This window comes from Anastrepha obliqua, chromosome 4 (assembly GCF_027943255.1).
Source record: "Anastrepha obliqua isolate idAnaObli1 chromosome 4, idAnaObli1_1.0, whole genome shotgun sequence".
Taxonomy (NCBI): domain Eukaryota; kingdom Metazoa; phylum Arthropoda; class Insecta; order Diptera; family Tephritidae; genus Anastrepha; species Anastrepha obliqua.
The window spans coordinates 39333936-39359619 of NC_072895.1; the positions used below are offsets into that span (position 1 = coordinate 39333936).

General features: G+C 34.0%; 1 protein-coding gene across 7 annotated transcripts in view; it reads left to right on the forward strand.

The window, feature by feature from the left end:
* Positions 1 to 3110: 3110 nt before the first annotated feature.
* LOC129246246 (aldehyde dehydrogenase, dimeric NADP-preferring) overlaps positions 3111 to 25684 on the forward strand; it is a 40820-nt gene continuing 18246 nt past the window's right edge. For 3 of the 7 annotated variants that reach the window (XR_008582450.1, XM_054884902.1, XM_054884904.1), the window contains exons 1-5: positions 3112 to 3447; positions 11574 to 11694; positions 11773 to 11829; positions 18918 to 18973; positions 19145 to 19203. Coding sequence is in view for 6 of the 7 variants with exons in the window: in XM_054884902.1 (XP_054740877.1) it covers positions 11613 to 11694; positions 11773 to 11829; positions 18918 to 18973; positions 19145 to 19203 (254 nt within the window). In the remaining variant the exon portion in view is untranslated. Of the gene's footprint in view, positions 3452 to 11573; positions 11695 to 11772; positions 11830 to 18512; positions 18707 to 18917; positions 18974 to 19144; positions 19204 to 25684 lie in introns of those variants that run through there. The other 4 variants (XM_054884903.1, XM_054884905.1, XM_054884906.1 and 1 more) reach the window with 4 other exon arrangements.

Sequence of the window (25684 nt, forward strand, 5' to 3'; positions counted from 1 at the left end):
GCAACTTTCACCAACCTCTACCCAGATGCCGTTATCAAAAGAGCGCTGCGCTCTACGCCAACCAAGGCTCTTCAGACTCTTTTGTACCTTTTACGCATTGATATGTCTGGCAAATCCTGTGCTAATTGCAATGCAATCCGATGAAATGCATGTTAACTATGGCGAGATTTCCGATTTGGGCATTCAAAAACCGTTTTTTTTTTGTCGGGACAACTAGCAAGTGGAGCTCTCAGACATTAATTAAGTTCATTGTACTACACTTGGATGCCTTTTTAATTTTCTTGAAGATCTCCCGATCTCCGAAGAAATCTGAGTAGATCTTGTGGTACCAAGGAGCCAAGGTGGTCGCTTCTTAACACTTCAGTGCTTGCAGACGAAATCATTATTTGATCAATCTTCCTCTCAGCAAGAAAGTTGCTCATGTCTTTAGAGCGGTGAGTACTGGCCGAACTAGTAAATCTCTATTCTGACCCCTGACTTTCTTATAACTGCTTGGGTGCACCAGGCTTTTTCACTTTCAATGACATAAATTCTGAAACACATTGAATCTGGTCTTTTTTACCTTTAGTGATTAAAAATGGCGATACTTCCTTGCCATCTAGACGAATCGCCAAAATACAGGTAACACGTGTATTATCGTAACCGGTAGAAGGAACGTAAATTGACGAAGAAGCCTTGTGAACTGTCGTTTGAGCTCCTTGGCCTAGGAATACCGCGGTCTCATCCATAGCAATCATGTTGGAGGGCTGGTATTTCGAAAGATCGATGTCATCAACAAAAAGCTTAAACGCAAGTGCACGCTTAACAACTTCATTGTCTTCCGGCTTAAACAATGTTGTTGATCTCCTTAGGGACAGTTCATATCGATTAAGGAAGTTGTCCAACCAGTTCAAAAGCTGTTTCAAGAGCAAATTTTTGAATATGAGCCCTGCGCACAACCAAAGCCATTGCTCTCCTGCCTGCAATTCAACCCCAGATGCAATCTTTCAACTCAGAAAATAATGGTTGCCGACCTGATCCAACGCTGCGTTTTTTCTCGTTTCCTTGGTCCACCAGTTGGCACAGGTAATCGTAGTCTGCACGCCATTTACGAACCATATGGAGATCCAGCATCTTCTCTTTAGAGAATGCTACAAGATTTCCAGGATTCCCTTTTTGTACTCGACGGAATAACTCTTTCGTGTTGTACTAATTTTAACTGGGGTTAAAAATTATTAACTTTTTTTAATAAAATTACGTATAAGGAAATATTCAGACTTACAAGACTGAAATGAAGGAACGTTGTATACCTGCACTGTCGTTCAATGTAGACTGCTGTCTTATGTTGTTTTTTTAATATAAATTCCAAGCATTCATTTGAAACAAACTGTAGAGGTAAATAATTAATTTATCGGAAATTTTTTTTTTCAAACATTTCTCTGACACATATTATTACCCATACATCCACAGCATTTTTTAACGAATTCTTTTTGTCTCATTATTTTAACTAGGTATTATTTTCGGGGAACGTCTTATTTTACAAAAAGTTCCGAAAATAACGATAGGGCTTATTTTCAGGGGATGCCTTATTTTCGGAAAAATACGGTACATCTCAATTAGAAATAAAAATACTTTCTTACCAAATTTGGGTGCTAGTTGCCCATGTTTGCGTTTGTAATGTGAATTGTATGTAAATTGTTAAAGTTTTATGTATTTTTTTCGATCAAATAAATGTTTAATTTGTCAGTGCTTCCAAACAACTCATTAAGTGCACTACCAATTTATGTTTATTTATACCAGTTGCTTCATCTATTCGCCACTTGCTAACGCTTGGTGAAAAGAAGAGGCCTAAAATAAAACTGCATGAAAACCCAATAAAAAAACCCCTGTGAAGGATGGGTTTGGGTTATGATATCTATATGGCATTTGGCAAATGTTTTGGTTGGCCTTTACAATTAAATACACTAACAAGAAGGGTTTACCGAGTTACACAATAACGAATTCAGTATGAAGCGATAAAAAAATTAAGGAAATTTTAAAAAGTGAGGCTCGCTGTACTATACTCGTACACCTTTTATACGATTAATTTTAATTCATAGGTACAGTTCTTATGCACACAAGCTATTTATGTAAGTATATAAGTTCGCCTTCGCCGCACCAATCGCAAATAACGTAGAGAAGGTGTGTGTGCAAGGGTTTGAGTACGTTAACGCTGGTAAACAAATTGGCGCTGCACACAAGTACAATGCATAAACATACATTAATTATAAAAAAACAATCAATACAGAAACAACCAATACAAAGTATTAATACAAATCAACATTGGAGTGGAGGTCAGCAACTGCGACAACAAAACTCATCGACGCTTTTGCAGTTCAATACAATAGACAGCGCATTTTAGATTGAAGAATAAAAGGATAAATGGATGGATTGATGTATTGATGTACTGATTGAAGTCTGGATGACTTATGGTAATTAATTGAATTGCTTGTTTATGCACGCACCTGCCGAAGCGTCGAACGTGTTGCTGCAGTTTTCGAAATGTATGTACACAAACATGTCCCTACTAATCAAGAGGGCCACGAAGTAGTGGAAGCGGTCAGCGACGGCGTCGATGTCGTCGTTCCACAATGAGCATTTTCTCATACATATGTACATACATATTTATATCGCAAGTAATGCGGTAATACAGTACAAGCAAAAACGGTGGACGAGAAGGTGTAATTTGCCCAATGCCGCACGCATTCTGCATCTGATATTAGCGCTTTGCTACTGCTAATACGAGCAATCGCGACGACGCCAATAAAGCCTAGCTTCATATACATACGTATGTAAATACATAAGTAATACTTGAATTTCATTGTGCGCACATGCATATGTACATATGTATTAACATATGCCAATTTGTTTATATTTTTTTCTGTAACCATTGGTGGAGTCAACGGTGTCGTCGTCGTTGCGGTCGCCGGCGTTTGAGCTTTAGCTGTTTTGTTTTTGGATCGACTAAAGTGGCGCTGCTGCCCGCTGTGGCGCTTTAATGCTCGTTACTCACCATACATTCAATCTAGCCATTTAGCTACTCTACCCTATCACCTGGTCATGAAACAATAAGCTGTCAGTTAGGTTTTGATTTCAGATATCGGTGCACATGAGCTGTTTGCTTATTACCGCAGACTCGAAGCAAAGCTCGTCTCCCCAGTATTTGGCAATTCGCTATCACTTGTTTACGCTTATGGCGCTACTGAATTAATAAAGTTGTAATAATGTTTAGTTATAAAAGAGTTGCAAATGAATTGATTATAGGCCTATGTAATAAAAAAATATAAAAACAAAAACAAAAAGCAAAAACTAGAGCAGCCGGTCAACTGCAAAACGTGCGTGTTAATTCAAAATAAAATCTTTACAAAATAGATTGCACTATTAAAACGACGGTAGTGAGAAATACAATACGTTATAAAAAGCTAATACGTATGTATGTGTGTGTATGTATGTATGACGTATGTGCATAGAAAAATATGTGTAATAAAAATAATAATGGCTAATATGAATACATATTATATTTATATATTTCCATAAAATATTATTATATATTATTGAAAAACAAAAATTTAAATATTTTAATAACGATTAAATCAAACCAGAATTAAATTTGAACTATCTGTGTGCAATTTAATTAACAAATCACAAAGTTTAAATGAGTATGTGCCCTTTATATTAGTTTGGGGAAAAAGAAATCCACTATTTCTGTGTGTAGAATTTTCGCGCAAATGGTTTAAAACTGTTTTGTGGCCGATCTTTAGCTACTAGGCGATGCTATGACTACTAACATACCGGTCAACTTCGATTATTTCTGCGGTTTTATTGACATTATCGGAGTTTCCTTTAACATCAAAAATGCAGAATAGAATGGACGAAACCAAAAATTGCACTTAATTAGCTGTTACAGTATCGACACCGTAAACACCATTCACAATTTCAGCAGCCGGGCTTGCATTTTCGCCTTCATCAAAGAAAAACTATAAACTGTTAACACCCTGTAACTCATAACTGAATAAAACAAACAAAAAAGAGGACGAACATAAACTTGACAACGAACATAAACTTTAAATTGTTTGTATCGATAGCTATAGCCATCTACCGAAAAAATAATGATTTTCTTTTCCCCCGAACTAATATGTGGGCATAGGCACACACAAAATAAAACAGCGGTAGAACGATATATACTGTAATCAGTTCAGGACTTAGGCTACCTAGGGCCCCGACTTCGGCGAAAAAAGTCACTTGTCAGTCAAAGGAGTCCTTCTGTAAATTTCATTATTGCTTTTATAGCAATATTTAACACATTGAGGCCGCAAAATTTCAAATTTTAGAAAAGCGTATTGCTTATTTGGTGTTTTTCGTCTATTGTTTATATTATAAAAGGTCGCTCAAAATTAGTCACCCTATTGGAAAATTTCCAATTTTTGCATATGTGATACAAAATGATCACAAATTTGATATGTGATTATTCAGTAAAAAAGTTGCTCAAATATAAAATTGGATGAATAATTTTATGTAGTAAAAACCCTTGATGGCGGCCGCCATAGTCGAATGGGTGGAATTCGGAGAGAACGTTGGTTCAAATCTATGTGAAACACCAAAACAAGAAAAAGTTTTTTCTAATAGCGGTCGCCTCTCCAGCCATGAAAAAGGTCCTAAAAAAATATCTGCCATTCGGAGCCGGCTTGAAACTGTAGGTCCCTCCATTTGTGGAACAACATCAAAACGCACACCACAAATAGGAGGAAGAGCTTGGACAAATACCCAAAAAGGGTAAACACGCCAATTATATAGGGTTATTCAATAGGTGCGCTTCACCCTTTTTCCGATAGGGAGGGCGAACGACGTAATATTTTTTATTTTTCGCTTGTCATTTGTAAACTTCATTAGTATACATTTCATCATGGAACGCTACACACTTGAGCAACGATTGCAAATCGTGCAAATTTTTTATGAAAATAATCGTTCTGTTGCTGCTACTTTAAGAGCATTACGGCCATTTTACGGTCCATTTAACAAGCCGTCCCGTTTTGGGGTTATGTGAAGTCATTGGTCTACAGTAACAAGCCGGCGACGATTTGTGAGCTCAGAGCCAATATTGAACGCGAAATTGCTGGAATTTCGGCCGATTTATGCAAAAGAGTGGTCGAAAATTGGGTTCAACGATTGGACTTCGTAAAACGTGCACGCGGCGGTCATGCAAAAGAAATCGAATTTCATACTTAAATGTATATGTTCAAACTCGATAATAAAAAAAAAATTAGTTAAAAAAGTCAAACCGTTTGTGTTTTATTCAAAAAAGTTCAAAAGTTGAAGCGCTCTTACTGAAAAACCCTATATATAAAGACTCTTGACATGGGACTACGCATAGAACACAATATCAAATAATTGAGCGCCTCGTGACGTTGGTCCTTTCGGCGGAATTTTCAATGACATTTTACAATGTTAAGGCAAGAAATGCAACGGCGCAAAATAGCATTATGAATCGAAAGTGCAGAGCAATTTTTGAATGATGTATATATTTTTACGTAATATACAACAATAAAAAACATAAAAAATATTTCTTTTTAATTATATTATCATATGATAATTACTTAAATATAAAGTATAAGTCACATTTTCTTCGTTGGTGCTAATCTTTGTTTTAGTTTTTGTATCTGTAGTGTGCCGAATGCCGACACTTCGACCTAAAAAAGTTTAAAGGGATATACATATGTATGTATAATATGAAATAAAGTACTTGTCAAACTAAGAGCACTTCAATATTTTGAGCAGTTTTGACTATCTTTCTTTTGCTTGTTTAATACCCATTAGTTGTTTTTATAAAAATATATTTCGTTATAAAACAGAAACCATATAAATCCAAATTTAAAACTTTGTAGAAAAACTAAATTTCAACTAATTCACCAATTTACTTTATACAAACATTTTTTCGATATATTATTTAAGGAATAAGATGAAAGTTCCTTGCGGTGGTCAAATTAATTAATTAATTAATTTTCTTTTTTTGGTTACTTTTAGAGAGGCATTTTTAGAGTTATTTTCCCTAATTCAACATACATATAAAACTGAGCAGTAACTTAAAAAGTTATGTCTTTGAGTATCAGTAGCGCTCCTCTCTTTACAATCATATTTGAAAAGATATTTGTCATCACGAGGTCTTAGTAAAAATAATAATAATTTGAAAGCGAAATTATAAGCAAAATTAGAAGCTCAACTCGTATCTAATTTTAGCCTCCACTACAAGTTTTTCACATCAGAAACATCTTCACTTCAGAAACAATTTTGCCCTTTATATATATTTTTTTATTTATTTTTTGCTTTATGGCATCCACAAACTAATACTTTTTGGAAGTTTACTTTTACGTATTTAAAATTAATCAACAAACAACACTTCGTCCGCAATTTGAATATCTATTTAGAATCATCACAGGAATTCTAACAGGCTATTGTAGATTGAATCATCTTACTAACCTGGGAATATATTCTCCAGCTTTGCAGGTTCTGTAGTGAGGAACATGAAACCGTCAAATATGTGCTGGCATCGTGTCCAGCACTGAAGCATAAGTGGGACAAATACCTGGGAAAACGAATGTAGGAGCAAATTAAATTTAAAAAAAATAGGACAAATACTAGAGTTTATTGAGGAAGTTGTGCTCAGAGAAATACTTTGAATCCATGAAGGGGGCACAATAGAGCTTTCAGGTCGCAGAGGTAAATGCCCTCATAATAATAACAATAAAAATGTATTTTACATAATATTAGTTTGGGGAAAGAGAAATCTATTATTTTCTCGGTAGATGGCTGTCGTGATCGCTGTTTATCTCGCTGTCAAGGTGAAATTTCACAGTAAAAATTATTTTCCTGTTTTTTGTATGTTCCATTCAGTTCTTAACAATTGAAATCAACAAAGAGAAAATTCGGTGCATTTTACAGTTTTTCTTTGATAAAGGCGAAAACGCAAGCCGCAAAACGTTGAAATTGTAAATGGTGTTTATGGTGCCGATCCTATTTCAGTTAAACTAATGTGCAATTTTGGTTTCGTCTATTCCGTTCGAGCATTTTTGATGTTAAAGAAAATTTTGATATCGTCGTAAATGTCGATAAAATCACAGAAATAATCGAAGTTAATCGATATGTTAGTAATCACACTGTAGCTAAAGAACGACCACAAAACACTTTAACACCATTTGAGCAAAACTTTCATGCAAAAATAATGGATTTCTTTTTCGCAATCTAATTTCGCTATCGCCCTTTATTGTGGTGTGCGCCTTGATGTTGTTCCACAAATGAGGAGTCTACAGTTTAACGCCGACTCCGAACGGCAAATAGTTTTTTATGAGAAGCTTTTTCATGCAGAAATACACTCGGAGGTTTCCCATTGCCAGCCGAGGGGCGACCGCTATTATCAGAAACAACTTTTTTCTATAATTTGTTTCCTGATCGGAGATTCGAACCTGGACATCTACGAATGGTAGTTAGCAGCGGCAGCTACATATCTGCCGGAAAACTTCGCCAAGTATGTCATTTCGGCATCCAAAGCGAACAACAAGTATCTAAGGAAGAGTTAAAAGGTCATCCTTAGCAAAAAAAATGGTCACAAAACGTGATTTGGCTTCGGCAGAAAACTATATATGCCTGATATGTAGATGTTTAGGCCAAGCATTATGGTGGTGCCCGTCTTGGTATGGTAGGCGTAGGCCTACAAAAAATGTAAATGTAAATGATGTAAATTATACTCATGTAACGCCCCCGTACGTCAGATGCTTTATTTTGGAGAAATTTTTTGTGAATACACGCGGATGTTTGCTGTTATGGACCAAGAAGTGGCGGCCGGCACGGAAAAAAATGATATTTCTACCAGTGCGCTAGGACCTTCTGAGTGACTGGAAGAAACCATGTATTTCTAGATTTACTAAATGAATAAAGATTAATATGAATATACGAGCATAGTAGTTAGGCTTGAGTTTACATAACGAAGATCAGTCGATGTTTATAAAAAACAAAAACGAAAAAAAAATATTTCGAACAAATTTGTGGTATAGGGAATAATGAAAATCAAATGCACTTTGACGTGCATAAATAGTGAAGTAATAAATTAAATTTTCGTTATGTACCAAAGTTTAGTATAGATGAACCATGCAATAGTCAAGAAAAAGTGCATATACATGTGGTATACATATGTATGTATGTATGCACCTGTATGTATGTATGCATATGTATGTATGTATACACATGTATGCTTGTATACATATGTATGTATGTATGTATGAGCTTGCACATGCGAGCAAAACAACAAACATTTGAACAATGTGCATATAGGGGCGGAGGAGGGCGGGAGGTGAAGGGCCCACAATATTAATATGAATACACCGACCACCGTTGGCTGCTTACCGGCCCTTAATTCATATGTACATATTTGCATACATTAGCTGTTAGCAAGTATTTTAGTAGTTTTTTAGCGCACTTAAAATTCCTAATATGAAAACTTATACGGAATAGCGGGTGACCTTTGTGCACGTGTATTTACCGTTTCTAAATTATTAATAGACATTGAATGCCCGACAAGTGTACTCGTATAATGAAACGACCCGCAATGAAACGTATTTGCTTGGGCTTTTCTGCATTGGATAATTGATCCTTTATTATTGTGCTAATTGTGGGACTTTCGGAGTGTTTTTCAATGCTTTTATTTCGAGGTGTTCTACCTTGTTAGTGGTTATATTTAAAAATATAGAAAATATTCATGTCAATTTAGTTGTAATTTTGACTTTGTCATAGCTGGTGTCGTAAATTCATAAGTAGATCGCAAAAGGAAAATATATTTTCTTTTATATGCAAATACAATATACTCATATGCATATTGTATGAGCGTATCTGTAAGTGTTGTACTAATTTTAAAAACATATATGTATACGTACAAACATACATATATATCCTTATGTTTACTCTGACACCATCAAGGCCGAAAAAATCCTGATAATAATTTACTAGTGTAAAATTTGAAAATAATATTTTGGTAGTAAACTGCGTGTAAGGAGATACAAAAAATATTTTGAAACTATTTAAAATTAAATTCAAAATTTAAAATTTTACTCCTGTTGAATAACAATATGTATGTGTAAATCTAGGCAGGCTAATCACCGACCCTGTCAGAAATGCTTCCGAGAGGAGTGAACAAGAAAAAAATAAAAAAAAAATAAATAAAAAAAAAATAAATCTAGCTATAAATTAGCACATTTTTTCATATATTTTATATTGTTGGGGAAAATCCATTATTTTTGCGTAAAATGTTTGCGCTGTTTTGTGGTCGATTTTTAGATACTGAGCAATACTACGATTACTAACATGTCGGTAAACTTCGATTATTTCTGTGTTTTTATCGACGTTATTGGAGTTTTCTTTAACATCAAAAATACCGGAATGGAATGGAATTGCGCGTAATCAGCTGTTACAGTATCGGCGCCATAAACACCATTCAAAATTTCAGCAGCCGGGCTTGCATTTTCGTCTTTATCATAGAAAAACTGTAAAATGTACCGAATTTTCTCTTTGCTGATTTCTATTGTTAACACCCTGTAACTGCATAGAATAAACCAAAGTCAGCAAACGAATTTTTTTAGTGTGAAATGCACTTTGATCACGAGCATACATATTTTACGAGATATCGATCACTACACCCATCAATCGAGAAAATAATGGATTTCTTTTCCCAAAACTATTGTGTTACATGTATTTTTTCGTACATTTGGTAGTTTACATACATATTAATATTTGTAAATAAATTTATGTGGATATAGACATGCGTTTGTGTTGAAACTAAACACTTAGCGATATCGGCAAAATCTCGAGAGCTATATGCGTGTATGCATGCACATGTACTTCCATGTGCATAAGCATCACACTGAGATTTACGATTTATTGCATACTTATAGGCGCTTGCTAAAAAGCATTTATTAATTCTATGATCGTTATTTCGGATGAAGGCGCTAATTTTTAGCAGGTGATTTTATGAAGTTAATACATATATATATATATGACTGGCGCTTACACCCGTTTTTGGTGTTTGGACGAGCTCCTTCTGCTATTTGTGGTGTGCGTTTTGTTGATGTCGATGTTGGTCCACAAATGGATTTTTTTAATAGAACTTTTTTTTAATGCGCATCGTCGAAATTAGCGCTTTCATTCGCATGCCTAAGTATTTTGCTCCAAAAAGTTGTTGCCTCTAATTCTGAACACTGTTATTCTTTTTTGTAAGCTATCCTTCCCGAAAAATAATTTGAATTTTTCTGAAGGATTGAAATTTTCTACAATTTTTTTCGTATTGAAATTGCTAATTTACAAAAAAGCGTTTTAAAGAAATTTGTAACATTTATATTTATTTAAATTTATTTATTTGTTATTTTTTTCTCTCAAATTTAAAACAATACATCTACATACATATATACATAGTATTGTTATTAATATTTTTTCTAGAGTCCAAAGTTTATCTCTCTCTCTACTGCAAACGAAAGTTGGCCGCGTTTCAAATCATTTGTTAGTATTGCTTCTGAAAAACAGCAGATTTCGAAAAACTGCCAGTATCACTGTGTTGTTGTGTTTTGAACTTTATGTCCAGACATTACTTACCAACTACCGATACACACCGAAAAATGCACTGTTTGGTGAGATTTGCTTGCGAAGACATCATTTGCCCTCACTTTTCCAAAAGCTGAATGCAACTTATTACTTTTGGTTTTTTCGTCACTAAATAGTCCCAGCAAAATGCTTTTCACTGGGAGAAAAATTTTCATAAAATTTTGAAGAAATGTGATTGACTTTTTTGGAATATTTTTTATATTTTTTGTTTTTTTTTTTTAAATTTATTACATAATTTTTATAATAATTATGAAAATATAAGCGTAACATTAAATCATTATTTAAAGTACACTTCTTTTTACTGCATATGAGGGATAATGCATATAAGAATTATATGATATAAAACAGAGAATAGGTTCACATAAGTTCACATAAGCTGATATCTATTTTAATGATGTAGTATCTGCTAGGGCTGCCGGAGTTATTCGTTTTAGTCTTCATTTTTTCAGTTCTGAATGTGGAATTTTCAGCATTTCTTCGTTTGTGTCTGTTAGTCCTCTATGAATATGACTTGTGCTGCAATCTCGAATAACGTCTTCAATAAATTTAATTTTAAGGTCCCTGTGTCTATCGTCATTGGTTATGTATCAGCCTGCGTTTGTGATAGTTCTAAAGATTTTTTATTGTAGTCGTTGCATTATTTTAAGGTTTGAGTTGTTTGCTGTTCCCCATAGTTCGAGGCCATATTTCCAGATTGAGAACTTGAAAGCGTGATAGGCTGATTATTATTTATAAACAGCAAATACCATAAAATTGCAAAGCAGCTTGTTGTTGTAATTAACCTAATCACTTTCTTTATCAAACATAAGCATATAAGTGCACATACTCAAACATACATATTTCATTGAATATTATTACATTTCATTATGTTAAATACTTTTTTACAGCATGATAAACTTTAATATATTTTTTTTCAGAATCCACTAACGCAGCTGTTTATTTTGCAATAATTAAAAATGAGCACTATCGTAAATTTAGACAACGCCAAGTTGTTTGTGTCGTCCACCACCATTGCGATACCCAATAGCAATAATAACGGTAAGTTCTGTAAGGATGTAATTTATTCTTTCTTATTAAATTAAAAAAAAAACAAAAACAAATTAAACTATTTTATAGATTCCAAGGATGATCGCTTTAATGTCAACAGCGAAAGCACCGCAATTATCGAAATTGGTGAGTTTTACAAATATTTAGAAACAAGTTTTGCTTTTAAAAGTAGTTCATCTATACCACCAACCGACTAATGCCGCATTCGAATAACTCGATTAATCGATTCACCAAATATTACGAGCCCTGCGACGAGTACCCGAAATAAAACGAAAATCATAAAATTTAAACGCCTCGTATAATAGGCGTGGCAATTATGTTCCAGAAATTTAGTTATAACTCAAGAAGTGGAAAAATACGTTAAAGAAGGCGAATTCAAGTAAGATACCGATATCGCCACTGCAACATTTTTTATAAATATAGGAGTATATCGATTTTTCCATTCCGGTTTCACATTAATAGGCCATTTAAACATTTGAATTAAACGTTTAAACATTAATTAAATCTTATTCACTTCTAGCCTTTATTAAAAGTAATAGCAAGGAATTTACTGACCCTATACTCGGAAACTTCTTTTATTACGTTAGTTGGCTCAAAACTTAAATGCGCTACTTTGATTTGGAGTCCTTTTTGTACTTCTCACGTTGCGCGTCTAGAAAAGGAAATTTGTACACTTCGGTTTACATCATTTACACTTTGCTCTCCCCATATGCCTTTTTACTATATAGTGCCATATAGTTCGTTAAGTGACTTGCATTACCTTAAATGTAGACGAATGGGGAATTCTTTAATTTTTATCGCGGATATTATTAGGGGCAGAAATGATTACTCTCGGTTAATAGAGCATAAGAAATCTATTATTTTCACGGTAGATGGCTGTAGTGATCGATATCTCATAAATTTTCGATCAAACAATTTAAAGTTTATGTTCGTTTTGAAAGTGACATTCCAAACTAAAAAAAATCGTTTGCTGCTTTTTGTTTGTTCCATTCATTTGAGAGTTACTGGGTGTTAACAATGTAAGTCGACAAAGAGAAAATTCCGTACATTTTAAAGTTTTTCAATGATAAAGACGAAGATGCAAGTCAGGCTGCTGAAATTGTGAATAAGTGCAATTTTGGTTTCGTCAATTCCGTTAGGCACCTTGATGCTAAAGAAAATGTCGATAAAATCACAGAAATAATGGAAGTTGATCGGTATGTTTTTTTTTTTGTCGGGACAATTAAGCCCATTGTACTGCACTCGGATTCCCTTTTAATTTTCTTTAAATCTAGCCGACCTCCGAAGAAATCTGAGTAGATCTTGTGGTGCCAAGGAGTCACGGAGGTCGCTTCTTAACACATCAGTGCCAAAGACCTCAAGCCTGATTCGAGCGATGGCGGGACAGACGCACAGGAAGTGGTCCGCCGTCTCATCCGCCTCTTCACAAGCTGGGCAGAGTACACTGCCTTTTCCATGTGCTTCACCCACAGAAAGTAACCCGTCATCAGTCCAACCAGCTGTTTGCAGTCCCTTCTGCTTAATATCAGAAGGATTTGTGACAGTCGGTCGGGCATGACTGGTAACATCAGTTTAGTCCGTCTGCAGCCTCTCTTAGCCTGCCAAGCTCACTAGTAGTAACCCAGTGAGCAGTGTGAATTGAAATAACGGGAGTTTTGTTTGCTGCAATTCATCAGGAATGTAACATTCTTACATTTACCCCAAAAAAAATATATTGTCACAGCAAATATTTTGCGCAAAGCTAAAGTTTTTTACGCACCACGCAGGATGTACGAATAAATTGTGTGACCACTGTATATTATTGTATATGTATATGCAAAAACCCGCTAAAAAAGTTCTTCTTCTTCATTGATGCAGTAACCGCTTAAGCGATTATGACCGAGTTCAACAAAACACTCGTTTCTTTCACGTGCTAACCGACGCCGATTGATGCCAAGTCCTTCTCCACTTGAGCTGTAATAGGTCATTCCCTTCATCTGCTACCACCCTCGGGCATCGTATCGAATACTTTCAAAGCCGGAGGGTTTTGTCCATTCGTACGACGAAGCCGCTGAATTTTAATGCGTTGAATTAAGTCCGTGTCTGCGTATAACTCATACAGCTCATCGTTCTCTCGCCTTCCATATGCGTTCGGCGAGGGAGGACTTCACTACTCAGTTGCCAACTTCGTCCAAGAGATAATTCTCCGTTGGTGTCCAGGCCTGACGCTGTTATCATTGTTGATGCTGCCTCCCAAGTAGTTGAGACCCTTTACAATTCAAAATTTTTAACTGCCAACAGTGACAGGGTTGCTTAGGAGCGATGGGTTGCTTGTATGTTGAATGGAAATACTTCGTTTTGCCATCGTTCACCAAATTTCAATCAGGTTAATTATCAGTTGTATGATTTATGACTTAGCACCTTGGTAGATATTCTGAATAACCTTAGAATAGGTTCGAGTCTTATCAAAAACTCTTACGCTATACATATACAGAAATTTAATCAACATTTTTCGGATGTAATAAAGTACAAATGTTAAAAGCATTATTTCAAACTCAATAAAAACTCTCGTATACAAATGCACATTTCGATTAGACTCTATTTTAATGCATATTTTTTTAATTTGCGAAAACAAAATACATTTTTATGTATGTACACATATTCGCAAAAAAAGTCTCACTTCTTTGCACTAACGAAGAAGCAGGGCGCATTTTTTGTCGAGTAATTGAAATATATGTATGTATGTAGCCCATACATATCGCTCATTTGCTGCAAGAGTGTCATAGTCCAGAAACAATTTTTGTAGATGACTATACAGAAATTACCACAAACTGTTCTTTTATGATGTATAAAATTGCGATTGTGCTATCAATTTACAATATCTGACTAGTCGAAAATATAAAATTGCAAAATTTTGATATTTCTGTATTTTATAGATTTTTTGAATTATATCGGTCCTGCAAGGAATGAGCGCCTCAAAAGTTATCCTGCAATGTGAGCTGAGGTTAATATAAACTGGCCTACAGGTCTCCGTGGTGTTACTTCATTCATTCATGTCCACTCCAACCGCTCTTCTTTTTTCTTTCCGACCCAAAAGTGGAATTCGATCCACAGAGGGCACTATGGATAGGCGCGGAATATATATATATATATTTTTTTTTTTGTGGAATATTTATTTTATTGTATGCAGCTTAATAGGTTGTTCAATAAGTTTTGCGGTTCGTTAAGAAAAACACAAATTTATGGTTCAAAATACCATACACTTTATTATTCAGTATAGTCTCCCTGAACATAAATACACTTACTTGTTCCAACGAGATTCCAATATAAGAATTCCGTCCCTGAAATGAGCGTCTAGAAGGGCTGTAAATTATCCTTCCACAGCTGTTATCACCTCATCATTTGATGGAAAACGCTTTCCATGCATGAATTTTTTCAGGTCTGAAAACAGATGGAAGTCGCTAGGGGCCAAATCTGGTAAATACTCCAACAATTTGAACTTTAATTCAAGAACTTTAGCCATTGTCAAAATGCTCTGTGTGTCAATGCACCGTGCGCTGATCAAAAATATTTTTTTTTCTTTTGCAAACTGGGTATTTTTTCACGATTTTTTTCTTTCAATTGGTCTAAAAGTTTACAATAATATTCAAAATGTATTGTTTTACCATTTTTTTGTTTACCAAAAACAAAATTTCTTGCGCACCCAAAAAACCTGATGCTAACACTTTCTTGGCCGGTTTACTTGTTTAACCTGATCTTATATTTTTAATATTTCTTATATCAAAGACGTTGCGGTAAAATATCCGGAAAGAAAAATAAGTAATTTTTTTGTGCTTAATTTTACAAATTAAAAAAAAAAAGATAAAATTTAATAAAATCGTCATAAAATTTGCCAACTTTTTCTTGACTTTTTAAATAAATAAAATAAAAATATCAAAAACTTCTGAGTACATAGTCATAGTCCATTCAATTTTAGTATAAAAAAGTACATATAAGTTTAAAGTCGCTAAAAAATCGCGTTGGTTTTTGACCATTTTATTTTTGCATACGCTGTTGAGAATTTTCATCCATATGAAGCACATATTGGAAGTCTTTTATTCAATTTGCTCTATAACAAAGTTCCATCTATCGATTTTTCTCTTCGTGAATAAATATATACAAATGCACTTATACCCCATTTACACACGGAGACATCTGGAAGGGAGACACTGGAAATTCTCTTTTCATGTCTCATTCGCGGCCACACGGGCAAAAATGTTTCCGCGACATTTTGACATTTAATACTTTAACATCGTCTGGTGCGGATGTATTCTAGCATGCGCTTACATGTGAAGCAGAGACCGTTCGACAACAGTTTCTTAAATATATGAATGAAAAATGCAAACTGGTTAAATAATAAATAATTTGTTTTTCTTTTATTTAAATATATTTATAAATTATTGTACTTGAATAAAAAAAATTAAATTAAAAATACTTCATACATAAATAATTAACTTAAAATTAACTTGAGTATCTAGAAATGCGGGGAAAATTAGAATTCAACATAAACATGCCTCATAATATATTTTAAATTATACCTATCTTTACTAGCAAAAATAATCGTGCATTTCCCAAGCAGTGTTCGGATGTTTGTCATCTTTGTTATCTTCCGTTTGCTTGATAACCAACACATAACTCAGAACCTTCTCCCACAAAAGAAGAAAACAAATGAAGCAACTGTCAAAAATTGCTTTAAGATTGGAAATACGAATAAGAAGAGCAAAGCGTGTCGCCAGTACAGGAGACAAATTCCCTTCTCTCTTCCGCGGCCGTCCTTCACCCCCGAACAAAATGTTTCCCTTCCAGTTGTCTCCTCGTGTGGATTGTGGAAATTTACTTTGAAATAAATTAATCTGTTCGTGAAGTTCTTAGAACACCATCGGCCCTTATTTCTTTTCTTTGAGGAAGGAGCTGCCGTTACGGTGATTGACGAACACTATCGGGCCATGCTGACTGAATTTTTGCATACATTATTGCAATTGATTTTAAAGAGATATCGTGTCAGTAACGGTGAAATTTTTAATGGTTTTTTAGTTTTTATTATTATTATTTTTTTAATAATTAAAATTATTAAACATATAGATAAACATAAATAGTTTTAACCGAACACCTTTAAAATTACTTGGATTTCATTTTCATACACCTTTCGATTTTACGAAGCAGACCGTTAGCCTAAATATCTCCTTTTTAGCATTTTGCCTGCTATAGTGTTAAATCACTTACCATTCTCTTTGAATCTGAATATTCTCATATTAACCTTCACTGTGTTCTGGCCAGAAAAGTTGTTCGGAAAGGTTCAAACCCCAAGATGCGGAAGCTTTGCAACAACATGAGTATAAATAATTGTATATTTCAGCTTTCTTTTTATATTCTTTGGTTGTTACTCTATTTCATACTGATTTGTCGTTTATATCCGACAAAAATATTTGCCGCTTTCGATTCACCACTTCTCTGCTCACCAGAGAATTCAGCTGCTCACCAAGCCAGAAATTTGTGTGGGAAAAATGATCAAGCGAATTTGTTTATAGCCACTAACCTCACAAACGATATATTTATAGCGATTTATTATATTTTTCAAACATTGTGGGATGATTTGAAAAGCAATGGAATTACATATGAGTTTTAGTGGCATGTGATGAGGATCACAACACTTGTATCTTGCATACTTTCAAGCGCAACGCTTTGGAAAACAATACTGCACCTCTTCTTTTCGCCAAGACTTAGCAAGTGGCGAATAGATGAAGCAACTGCTACAAATGAACATACATATGTCGGCAATGCGGGAAGAGAGCTGCCTTAAATTACATGAGTTGGTAAAGCAGTGCATTTAATGAGCTATAGCTCGCCAGCGGTGAATCTTACTCGATAACTTTGGTGTTGCTTTCGCATGCAAATTTTTCGTCAAGTTAATCGTGCACAGTGATAGCGAGCGGGGAAATGGCTATAGCTATAACATAGCAGCTTGTCAAACCCAAAGTAATGCAGTGCTGCCAAATCGTATTCAACGTTAGAATTTGGAAGGGGAATTTTTTGTTTTATTCACTACTGGCTAGGCAGTTAGTGAATCGAAAGTGGCTGTTATTGAAATTGAACAAAAATTACGTCATACATATGTATACAGAAACTAAATTTCCGCGCGCCTGTTGGTATCATTAGCTATACCTTCCAATAGGTATGAGTTTGACTAAAGTCAGCCCAAATTAAATTTTACTAAACTGTGCATGAGTATATAAACTCCGATCCCGCTGAATTCAGTCCTTCTTTACTTATATTTAATTATCATGATATTAAATAAATGAATATTGCGTTCTAATAGTAAAAAGGTGATATCTGAATATTTTCCAAATAGTGGCCCAAGTCACTACGTGCAACTACAAGTTATAAAACTACGTGAGACGCTTAGGATTAATATCGTTTGGGCGGTTAAAGAACCAAATGAGCATTTAAGCAAGTATAAGCTATTGGCTTTGAATTATAAATATTAAAAAATTAAAGTATTTTGAGAATTTGGAAATATCCAAACGGAAATCAGATAACATTTTTGTTTATAATGCAGGACTAGCAATGATAAGAGAAATATTGTATAAGTATAATCTATAAACCAACGGTACGTCAACTAAAAACTCTCCAAATTGAAATATGTTATACGCATTGCTTGTGCACTGCAAGCGACACCTGGCGACACTGCAGTATTTCAAATGTTAATTCATACAGACTTTAGTTGGCAGCACCATAAGAGCTCAGCTGTTTAGCTATAGCAGTGTCAGAGCTGTATTTCCAATTGGACCAGTTAGCATTTGTTTTTTTCTACTTCTCGTGTGCGGTGGTAGAATTCGTGCGGATGATAATTTGCTCCTATAAAAACATTCCAACATCGTGTTTGTATATACATTGTTAGTGTTCCGTCGGTTCCTTTCAATTTTGTTATTTGAGTAGTAATTTTGTTTAATAGAGAGCAACTGAGGTTTCTTATAACTAAACAAAGGTGGATTTTTTTGTGTTCAGAATATCAAATTTATAGTGGAAACACCTGCATTGTATGAAAATATATACATATATAAGCATACATGCATATATATGCAATGAAATAGTAATTTGTGGTCTTAAAAGATGTAGTGTTGATAAATGTCAAAGAAAGTTTCTTTGTTCCTGCAGAAGATTAAACCAAAACTGCAAATTTGTTTTTATTTTTCCAGATAACGCAATCAGTACCGATAACGAGCGGCTCAACAAAATGGCAAATTTCGAAGATGTGAGTGTTTTATTAAATTTCTATATTCTTTTGTGGTTTTATATGTATACGTACATACAAGTATATGCATTTACGACTTTGTATTTCATTTACATCTTTTTATGAAAATGAAAAAATTCACACATTGGGTGAACAAAAACCAAAAACGGGAAATAAATGTATACAACACAGATTGTACAGAGATGCCGCACCGCATTCGCCAGTGGAAAAACAAAAGACGTTAATTTCAGGTGAGCTCCACATAATATGTATATTCACATTGTATGAAACTCTGCCTTCATTGTATTCGGCATAGTGGTGTGCCCGGTGACTGTGGCGGATGCAAAGCTAAAGTGCACACAGCTTCACAAAAGTCAAATAGATTAGTTACAAATTTTACTTATATTTTCTGGTGCAGTATCGGATCGGATGTAACGTATAATATGTTATAAATCAATATTAGAATTGATACGACAAAACAACGTGAACTTTGAACTCCGATAATGCTCTTAGCCAAGAACAGTCGAGATTTTCTTATCAATGCGCTTATATTGTAAAGTGATATACTATTCAGTTGAAAAATTAGCTTATACATATGTATACAAATATATTTACAAATTCCATAAAAACACTCTATAATTAAAATAAGTACTTCTTTATTAAAAAAATATCCTGAGGTTAGTTTAGTTTCATTTTACTATTCCATGTCATGTTTTTTACTACTATACTTATCAAGTGGGACTAGTATAACTGGTATCTACTGGTTTAATTACATATAAATACATACATGATATGTATGTATGTAATATGTACTATCTGCCTTCATTGCAAAATTACTTGGTCTACACGCAATTATTCCGTTTATTTTATATAAAGACTTGTATCACAAAGTATACGGCTACACAAAGTATACAGGCTAACAATTGTACATACATATATTAGACATATATGTACATATGTACATACATGCATCCATATGATGTGCATAATGCATGAACATCTTGGACTCTTGCGTGATATGAAGTTTTGTTTTTGTTATCATTTTCTTTACAGCTGATGCATAGCTACTACATATACACAGACATATCGATTTCGTAATCTGCTGTTGCAGACTTTCTTACTACTCCTCGGTCTTCACAACAGGGCATAGTTAGTTATTTTTCCTATTTAAAGATTTGGTTTTCAGGTTATTTGGTTGTTCATTTTTAGTACGATTAAAGTATTTTTAAATTATTTTTCAAACTATGATTTAAAGTATTAGGTATAGGGTCTTTGGTCTTGTATTCTAGGGTATTCACTGAAAGAAGGCACTATTTTATGTGCGGGTCAAAGTACTAGTAGCACATTAAAAAAAAATTGATTATTGACATTGGAATTAAAAACAGTTTTAGTAGCAGTTTCAAACAAATTGTCAGCGCGTATATATGATAAAATTGTTAATCTAATTTTTAGTTAAATAACATCTGAATATGCAAATAGATAGGGTACACTAGACAGGGCTAGTATACTGGGGCGGCAGCCCTTGGTCGGGAAAGAAAACCCGAGTCATTCCGGTAACGTAGAACCGGCTGCCATGGGAATGTATGCAAATAGATAATCTGTGATTGTGTCGCACTCGTTGGAGGAAGTCCATCTAAGTGTTTTGAATCTACACTAGTCCGGAAAGTGAAATTATTTTTATTTAAAATTTATTAAAATTTAAAATTTATTTGAAATTATTTTTAATTTAGTACAATTTTTTGTGTCGCTCTTACACAATAAGTACTGTATGTCTACTTGTAACGAAAATTTATTTATTTAGTCGTTGTAAAAGTGTATGCATTATAAAGAAAGTTAATTGTTAAAGTTAATAAATTGACACAGAATTGATGGACTTAATGGAAAATTATTCGTATTATATGACATATTGCATACACCTACTTCAATAACAGTTGTTTATGATTATGCCACGATTAGTCGACATCAGTTTTAAAGTTAGATGTTTAAGGAGGTCCTGGGGCTGGCCAACCATTTGCGCGAAACCAATCCTTGACCTTCCGACTCCTATGTTTAGGATCATTATCCTGCTGGTACACCCATTTCATTGACATTTCCTCTCTGCAATACGGGAACATAACGTTCTGCATTATTTCCACGTGATTCATGGTGCCCATTATGCCATCAATTTTGTGTATGGCGCCTGTGCCATAATATGACAAGCATCTCCATACCATTACTTGTAAACCCCTTAGTTTTTATAGTGCATTGTGGCTGATTTTTGGTGCCAGGTAAACGTGTAACATATTGTTGTAAACTCGTGCCGCCACACAAAATTGTTTTAGACTTGTCAGTCCATAAAATAGATCTGGTCATGTAAAAATTATCCAGTAACTTAACTTCCGAGAATTCGCTCTCAAAGAGAAAAATCTCAAAAAAAGTACATGAACGCAAAACCAGTAACAATTTGCAAGTTTTACGAACAGCTGATTAAATTGTTGGCAAGGAAAAATCACAAAAGTTAAAATGTTTTCACTTGAGCTACTTCGTATTAAATAAAAAAAAAAATGCAAAATAACGACCTTAACATGACATGTTTTATTTCATCCATAATAATTTGTTCCATCCCAGCATTGCTGTCAACTGAAGAACATTCCTTCAGCAATTGTACTGTTGAGGCAATCACAGTTTTCTTCATATTTTCCTTGCTTCCGTCTATGCGTGTATGTATGTATTATATACTTATATCGCTTCGCCAAATTTAGTTAGAAGCACAAGCATAAAACACAAAAGATACCTTCGATACTTTCGATTTGTGTTTTGGAAACTGCCGCAATGGTGACTGGAGACAGGTTCAGAAGTACAGATGTAGTTCTATGTATATCACTGGCCGATTCCTATTTAATATAAGACTTCAAATAAACTTTATAAATTGTATCTAAAATATATTTACTTATATTTTCCATTTTAATCACCATTTTTATTTAAATTTAGAATTTTGACTCAATTCGCAAATTTTAATTCTTGTTTATTTTTACTTTGCGATCAGCTGTTTTTTCACTTGCAAATTCTTACAAATAAAAATGTATCCAGTAGAAACTTGCAGCTTCCCCTCAAAATGAAATGTCATTTTGTTTTCTGACTTTCCCCATACTTTGCAAGTTTTTTGAATACATGAACACCAAAACGTGATAATTTGCAACAATTGGTACAATCTATTTGCTATTTGCTTCATGAACAGACCTAATATCACGCCACATGTCAGCTGTCCAGCTAGCATATTTTCTCACAATTTCAAACGTTTTGCCTTATGTTTTGGTGTCAGGAGTGGCTTTTTTCGTGGGTTACGAGCTGATAATCCAGCTCCCTGTAGTCTTCTACGCACAGTCATGTCGGAAACATTTAAGTCCATCTTTCTTTGAATTTATGTGGCTTACACTTGTGATTCTCTTTGTAGTAATTTGGATAATTCCGCGATTGTTTTGCAGGGAAGTTTTTCGTTTTCCTCCTCTTCTACGGCTTTTCCGCAAATTTGATTCCATCTGCTCTCAATTTCGGAATCTAATTTTTGTGGTGCAGCGTTTCGCTCAACCCACTATAATCAAAACATAAGAAATGTATGCATTACACTCGCCAAAACTTAAAATTTATATATAAAATTTATATTAATTAATATTCCTTGTGTAAACTATTTCAATATTGTATTGAAAAGCATAACGACGCCAATAAAAAATCGTTATTTACGTAGTTGCGAGATTTATTCAGAACTCTACACATCTGAAATCTCTTTACCCTTCGTAGATATTTGATATTCAAATTTTCTTTTGTATGATTTAAAAAATGTTTGGAAAAAATTGCCTTAAAATATTTTTTAAGGGTACTGCTATTTTCATGTTCTCAGCTGTACATATCTCGTCGTTGTGACAGCAAATAATAAAATAAGGAGACACAAATTTGCATACAGACAAAAAGCTTTTGCGTACTACATTTAGTACGTATGAAAATTATCTCTGTAAAAGTCAAGGCTAAAGTTGAAATGTCATTACCAACATTCATTTCTCACCTTTATTATTATCTATGTATGTATGTATCCGAATGTTTCATTGTACCAGAACCAGTATATAATATAATTTTTATACACATATGTATGTATGTTAAGACTGTGTTTATTAACTGTCATATTACAGTTTTAATTGACATGATATGTATGCTTGTATGATTTTTTTAATTACAAACTTATGAATGGATTTCATCATATAGGTTTTTAGTCTACTAAAAGTATTTTAAATAAAAACACTGCAATTATTAGCTAAACGCGGTTAAAGTCTGGTTTCATGAATATGAGTTACAGAATTTGCTATAATATGTATGTACGCAAGTATTTAATTGCTGTCAAGTCATTGCAAAACTGGTATTGCAATATTTTTAATTGTCTCAATATGCTTTATAATAATGCTAATTTATATGCAAGTTGTGCATAGAGTATTTATTTACATGGACATTAACTATCATTTTTTACGTTGCAATCATAGATACGTTCATATATGCATACATACATATGTACATATAATCGAAACCTTCCGCAATACCCCGGCCCACCCGCTTTCAAAATGCTAGTCAGCAAAGCACTGATGATCTTTATCGATAACCCATTGCTAATAATGTTATGCGCATAGATTTAAAAGCCGTGAAGTTTATAGTATTTATCATTATTAGAGTTTAAGCCATATTTATTCTCTATATTTAGCTCTAAATGTTGCTTATTTATATATTTAATCTTATTCTAAAATAACAATTAATGAATTTGTTTCTAAAATATTTCTAAATACATATAAAGTTTTTATAACGCCGTTAATTACCTTCCATTAAATATAGCTTTATGTTTCTCATTGGCCTGTTGAAAGGTTTTTACTTTTTTCACGCTACACACACATACAATGTTTCTGAATAGAATATCCGATATAACCGAACGAACTCAGCATGATTTTTGACTTCGGCGCTTACTTAGACTTAGATTAGATTAACGACAATATATGTATAATATATATGCTATATAGAGATAATTGGGCGTACATCCTTTATTGGGTGTTTGCCCGAGCACCACTTCCAATTTGTTTTGTGTGTCTTCATGTTTTCCCTCAAATGGAGAAACCTACAGTTTAATTCCCCCTCCGGATGGCAATGATTTTTATGAGGAGCGTTTTCATAAAAAAATACACTCGGAGACTGGCCATTAGAAACACCTTTTCTCCTGTTTAATTTTCATGCCCACTGTAGGTTTCGACCCCACGACGAATAGTAGTCATACTCAAACAATTCGGCGGCTACAGAGGCACCAAAGACAATCATAAGTACAAAATTAAATAACTTTGTTTTTGTCTATGCAGCAGCAGGCAAAGCCGTTGTCTACGTCGTATAACAGTACTGCCTCGATCTGTTCTGTACAAAAAGGATATACATACATACTTGTACATACATATATGTGGGCTTTTGGGGATATACCTATTTAGCTTTATCAGTTTTTGCTTTAGACCAATTATTTCCGATCGTTCATTGAACAACTTTATATCAAATTTTAATTAGATAACTTGTATTATTTATGGAAAAAGAAATCCATTATTTTCTCGATAGATGGCTGTGGTGATCAATATCTCGTAAAGAATCGTTCAAAGAATTTAAAGTTTATGCTTGTCGTCAAGTGACATTTCACACTAAAAAAATAATTTTGCTTGTGTTTTTTTGTGTGCTTCATTCAGTTGTGTACATTTTACAGTTTTTCTTTGATAAAGGCGAAAATGCAAGTCAGGTCGCTGAAATTATGATACGGCTTTTTTGATGTTAATCAAAATGTCGAAAATGTCAACAATCGAAGTTGACCGACATTTTAATAGTCATAGCATCGCCCAGAAGCTAAAGATCCACCATAAAACAGTTTTAAACCATTCACATTTTACATAAAAATATGGGCTATCCCACTTGGCAACAGAGGAGGAAATATACTCTTCGTTGGAGAATGATATGGCCTCTCGCATTTTTTTAATTCACAAAACTCAGTAAAGCGGCTTTGGCACTATTTAAGAAAAATAAGTATTTTAAACAGCTAGTGAGGATGTCTCATTTATAACTTCTTGAATTGCTAAATGTACTTCCATTTTATTGGGTAAAAATTGTCTCAGCTTCATGTTCATTGCTTTAACATTCTTCCACTTAAACTTTGCACAAGACTGCAACACCTCGTGTAAGCTTAAGGGGGGGTAGGGTCACAAAATCGAAATTTTTTTTCTTCACTCATCTTATAGTAAATCATTTCAAGAATGTTGTGTCAAAATTTTAAGTGGATCGGAGCAGAACTCTCAAAGTTATAGCCTTTGTAGGCACTCTACCTCGAATGCGGAGCATAGATAATTTTTCAGAGTCATTTTTTCAAACGCGTTTTTCCCGAAACGACTTCTTAAAAGTCGGTGCCAATCACAACTCCGAAACTATTCAACCGATTCTTTTCAAATTTGGCACACGTTTTCTAAATCAAAAATACCTCCCCCCACACTGTTTTTTTTTATTTATTTTTTTTTAAGGTTGTTTTTCACTTACAAATATGGCGAAATTTTTCGCCAAAAATGCTCGTTTTACGTTTTTTGCCACCAAAACTACAAAAATGAAAAAAAAAATTTTATTCATGTGGGGGGGAGCATTACATCATGCTTTAACTGAAAAATTCGACTTTTTTGGTTTCAGATGATTCTACGACGAATGCCG